General features: G+C 60.5%; 1 protein-coding gene across 1 annotated transcript; it reads left to right on the top strand.

Moving 5' to 3' along the window:
• Positions 1-2,058: 2,058 nt before the first annotated feature.
• Positions 2,059-4,869, top strand: ZNF503 (zinc finger protein 503). The gene is made up of 2 exons (XM_027857592.1): positions 2,059-2,394; positions 3,212-4,869. The coding sequence occupies exons 1-2, from the start codon at positions 2,059-2,061 to the stop codon at positions 4,850-4,852; spliced, it is 1,977 nt and encodes a 658-aa protein (XP_027713393.1). The 3' UTR covers positions 4,853-4,869.
• Positions 4,870-5,223: the final 354 nt, after the last annotated feature.

Below are 5,223 nucleotides of genomic sequence, written 5' to 3'. Positions count from 1 at the left end.
CGTGGGGCTTCGGAAAACATGTCTGCAAACAATTAATTCACCAAAGATAGACATTCTGTTTCTGAAGGGAAGACGGGGACCCGAAAACTTCTTTAGAGCTGAAAGGGACCTGGGACGTTAACTCTCTCCCTGACGACCCGTTCTCCCTGCTCTACCCAAAATTGACTTGTCAAGATGCAGCGGAAAACTAGACTCGGGTGACGGCGCCAGGAAATGAAAAGGACCCACTCATAAAGCCCTCCGGCATACCCCCCAAAATTTAGCCCTCAGGGAATAGTGTCTTGAGGGGAGCGGCACCGAGTTTATGGCCCAGAAGCCCAAATGGACCAAGTGCTTCCTTCCATCTTATGCTTGGAACCAGGACGTGACGGGGCTGGGGACGGGGGCGGGGGGGTGTCAGGGTCAATCCACCACTATCACTCCACTGAACTCGCTACCCCGTGACACATCCATAGAAGAACTCTCCCCAGTTAGACATCACTATCCCCTTTCCCAGCACCCCAGCTCTTTCTCCAGAAACCCACAGATCTAACGAGAAGGTGCGAAGGCCCCTCCGCGCCCTTCTCAGCGCTCTGAGATCGAACGCGCAGTTTACTCTTACGATTTATTTTCCTGAAACAGAACGACATCTTTTTTTCTTCTCTCAGTCTTTTTTCTCCACCCGTGAACCCCCCCCCCCCCATCCGCCCTGTTTCCATTAAGCGGCCGCGACTGCTTTCCTTTTCCCCTCCTCCGGTTGCCTTTCGGTCTCTTCTCTCTGTCTCTGTCTCTCTCCCTCTCCCTCTTTTTCTCTTCAAGTCGCACCCGCCTTGTAATCAGCAACAAAAGCTGACATAAATCACGGGCGGATTGACAAGAGCTGACAAATAACTGATTGATTGCGGTCGAGGAACATTGACAATTGATGGAGGGGTGGAGATGCCCGAAGGGGGGGGAGGGAGGGGGACAGGCAGAAGAAGGGGGGAGCGGAATGTGTAACATAGGAAACATGTGATCCTCGCGCTTCCCCCAATCTGGGCTCCCCAGCCTGTCACATGGATAGGATAAGGGAGGGGAGTTGGAGTGGGCAAGACCAGGAGAAGCCACCGCCGCCGCAGCATCAGCCATAGCTCCTGGTTTCTCTGGCGCGGAGCCTCGAGAAATCACAGGCGGGCGGGTCGTGTTCTACAGCACTCTACTCGCACAGTCCAGTATTTTTCCTTTTATCAGGGGCCTCGGAGAATTTGGCTAGGTCAGGAAAAGAGAATCTTTGCCCCTGATCTCCCCTGGAGCTAACTGACAGAGCCTTAGGATTCACAAACGCATTCTTTACTAAGGACCCTCATCCTACTCTTCACGCCCCTATCCCGCCCCGGGCCCTACTCTCGATTCCAGTTTGTTTTCCAGCAAGGAAAAGGGGAAGAGGGAAGAAAACGAGGGAGGCGTCCGACTGCAAACGGAAAATAAATCCCATCCCGTCCTCCCAGCAAAAACAAGGGAGGGGATGGGGAGGGTGAGCTGGAAGGAGGGAGCTGCCCATTAAAACCAGTGCGGAGAGTCCCGGCGGCGGCGGCGGCGGCGGCGGCGGCGGCGCGAGGCGCGTCACATCCCTTTGACCCTCCAATCACCTCGGGCTCCCATTTGATTGGAAGGCGGCAAAGGCTTTAATCTCCCCCTAGATGCAGCTGCTTTTGAAGTGAGTTTCCTCGCCAGAGCCCCGTCTGGACGGGCAGCGGCTCACATCGCACCCAAGCGCAGCACTGGGCGGCGGGTCGGAGAGGAGCGCAGCGCCGGGGCGCAGCCAGTGGTTACACGGATAGCTCAGCAGCCCCACGGAGATAGCAGCGGCAGCGCCTCCTTCCCAGCCACAGCTCTTCTCCGAGGCCCCCCAGGATTATTCGCTTCTTGCCCGAGGCGCCGAGAAGGCGCACTGGACGCCTGTGGCGGCCGCTCCACCTCCTTCTCTGCCTCCTCCTCCCGCGTCTCCTCCTCCTGCTCCCCGGGCGAGCGCGCAGCCCCGAGCCCGCCCCGCGCCTCCTGGAGCCCTCCCCCCGCTGCTCCCATGCGCGCGGGTGGGTCATGAGCACAGCGCCCTCGCTTTCTGCCCTGAGAAGTAGTAAGCACAGCGGCGGCGGCGGCGGCGGAGGAGGCGGCGGCAGCGGTGGCGGCGGCGGCGCGGACCCCGCCTGGACCAGCGCGCTCTCTGGAAATATCTCTGGCCCCGGCCCCGGTCCCGGCTCGTCCTCGGCCGGTAACACCAAACCTTTCCTTCACGCCGTGCCCCCCTCGGACCCTTTACGCCAGGCGAATCGCCTGCCTATCAAGGTGCTAAAGATGTTGACGGCGCGGACGGGGCACATCTTACACCCAGAGTACCTGCAGCCTCTGCCCTCCACTCCTGTCAGTCCCATCGAGGTAAGTCCCCCCCACCCTTTCTCCTCGCCCTCTTCTTCACCCTCTCTTTCTCGAGATCATTCCGTGAACCGATACTCGAGCCACTGGCCGGCGGGGTTTCGTTCTCTCTGGAATGGGTTGGGGGGGGGGAGGTGGGGGAAGAGTGTCCGGAGTGATTCAGCTCCCCTGGGGGACAGAGCCTCCGCAGCTGGAAACTAGGTCGGAGAAGGGGAGTGGGGAGCGGAAATCAAGACTGGAGAGGTTTAAATGGACAGGGGCTTGGAGGCCAACTTATTCCCCCTGTCCCCGTCTTCGCCGTCCTCCCACCGCCACCTCTGGTTTTCCGGGTCTTGGGCTGGAGAGAGGATGGGAGGTGCGATAGGTTCAGAAAACACTAAGGGCCGAAAAGAGGCTGATAATTGTAGATAGCCTCCCAGGAGCAGCCAGCCCGAAATCTCCCTTCTATTGCGCCGTCCCCCCCCCCCCCCAAAAAAAGAGAGTCTTGAGTCGCTGATCCGGTACAGCCATATGCAGAAAACCACATTTTGAGTTTTTGCAAATCCAATTAGCATCACCCCCAGAATTTAAAAAAAAAAAGTGAAAGGGGGGACGACTATGTTGAGTGTAGGTGATGGCCGCACCTTTTCCTAGGATGTTAGTTTCTTGGCATGGCGGGGGGAGGCGGTCTCTTCATGCCCCTTCCGGGTAACCCCGAGGGGGCTCCGCGTGTCCCCGGAGAACTGAGGGCCTCAGGCTGGGGCCCAGGAATGACCATGTAAGAACTAAGAATCCTAAAGGTCTCCTCTCTTTCTGTTTCCCTTCCCGTCTGACTCCGCAGCTCGATGCAAAGAAGAGCCCACTGGCGCTGTTGGCCCAGACGTGCTCCCAGATCGGAAAGCCTGACCCATCACCCTCCTCCAAATTGTCCTCGGTGGCCTCCAACGGGGGCGGCGCCGGGGGTGGCGGCGGCGGCGGTGCCGGGAGCGACAAGGACACCAAATCGGGCCCCCTAAAACTAAGCGACATTGGGGTCGAGGACAAGTCGAGCTTTAAGCCCTACTCCAAACCTGGCGCGGATAAGAAGGAGCCGGGAGGCGGCGGCGGCGGCGGCGGTGGAGGCGGGGGCGGGGGCGGCGGGGGCGGCGGCAGCGGCGGGGTCTCGGCAGAGAAGTCGGGATTCCGAGTACCGAGCGCCACCTGCCAGCCATTTACGCCCAGGACAGGCAGCCCGAGCTCCAGCGCCTCTGCCTGTTCGCCTGGAGGGATGCTACCCTCTTCCGGAGGGGGCCCCGAGGGCAAGGACGACAAGAAGGACCCGGAAGGCGCCAGTGGCAGTGGCAAAGGGTCTGGCGGCTCCTCAGGCGACGGAGGCCCAGGCGGCCTGCCTCACGGCCGGATTAGCTGTGGGGGGATTAACGTGGACGTAAACCAACACTCCGACGGGGGTCCCGGGAGCAAGTCACTGGGCTCAGACTGCGGCAGCTCTGGCTCCAGTTCAGGTTCCGGCAGTGCCCCAACCTCCTCCTCGGTTCTGGGTTCCGGGCTGGTGGCCCCAGTATCCCCATATAAACCGGGCCAGACGGTCTTCCCCCTGCCCCCCGCGGGCATGACTTATCCTGGCAGTTTAGCCGGGGCCTACGCCGGCTACCCTCCCCAGTTCCTACCACATGGGGTGGCCCTGGATCCCACCAAGCCAGGGAGCCTAGTGGGAGCGCAGCTGGCCGCCGCCGCTGCTGGCTCCCTGGGCTGCAGCAAACCAGCTGGCTCTAGCCCCTTGGCAGGGGCGTCTCCTCCTTCCGTGATGACTGCGAGTTTGTGCCGGGACCCCTACTGCCTCAGCTACCACTGCGCCAGCCATCTCGCCGGGGCAGCTGCAGCTAGTGCCTCCTGCGCCCACGACCCCGCAGCCGCAGCCGCAGCTCTTAAATCCGGCTACCCGTTGGTGTACCCCACGCACCCTCTCCACGGCGTCCACTCGTCGCTGACTGCCGCGGCTGCGGCGGGGGCCACTCCGCCCTCGTTGGCTGGCCACCCTCTTTACCCTTATGGCTTCATGCTCCCTAACGACCCGCTGCCCCATATCTGCAATTGGGTGTCGGCAAATGGGCCGTGCGACAAACGGTTCGCCACGTCGGAGGAGCTGCTGAGTCACTTGCGGACGCACACGGCCTTCCCCGGGACAGACAAACTGCTGTCCGGCTACCCCAGCTCCTCCTCCCTGGCCAGCGCAGCTGCTGCAGCAATGGCTTGCCATATGCACATTCCCACCTCGGGAGCTCCGGGAAGCCCCGGGACCCTGGCTCTGCGCAGCCCCCACCATGCGCTGGGACTGAGTAGCCGCTATCACCCCTACTCCAAGAGCCCCCTCCCTACTCCCGGCGCCCCAGTGCCGGTGCCGGCTGCCACCGGACCCTACTACTCCCCTTACGCCCTCTACGGACAGAGACTTACCACAGCTTCGGCGCTGGGCTATCAGTGAGGGGGGTGAGGAAGGGCGGGGAGGGAAGGAAGTTGGGGTGGGGTGGACAAGGGGTGGGTTTTTTGGGGGAGGGGAGAAAGCAGGGAAAGGGGGGGATTTGGGGGAGGGGTGGGATGGGGGCCCGGAGTCATACAGATTACCCAACAGCGTGGGGAAGATGGGGCAAGAGAGGAAAAAAATATACAGTATATATATCTAATCCAGCAACAGCAGCGACAGAAATCCGATAAACACCCCTCTTTCCCCACTTCTCCTCTCCTCTCCTAAACTTTATAAAAGTTGAAAATATCCTTTGACTTTTTATAGAAAAAAAATTGAGAAAAGTGTTCATCTGAGGACTGCATCGAAGGGCACAAGTATTTATTTATGTT

The sequence above is a fragment of the Vombatus ursinus genome, unplaced genomic scaffold, assembly GCF_900497805.2.
Source record: "Vombatus ursinus unplaced genomic scaffold, bare-nosed wombat genome assembly UNPS02000749.1, whole genome shotgun sequence".
Lineage (NCBI taxonomy): Eukaryota > Metazoa > Chordata > Mammalia > Diprotodontia > Vombatidae > Vombatus > Vombatus ursinus.
This window is presented reverse-complemented; position numbering and strand designations above follow the sequence as displayed.

Bases quoted from the DNA above. Each gene is read 5' to 3' on its own strand.
- ZNF503 (XM_027857592.1), top strand. From the start codon at position 2,059: ATGAGCACAGCGCCCTCGCTTTCTGCCCTGAGAAGTAGTAAGCACAGC. The intron at 2,395-3,211 runs GTAAGTCCCCCC...CTGACTCCGCAG, and splicing joins CTCCTGTCAGTCCCATCGAG to CTCGATGCAAAGAAGAGCCC.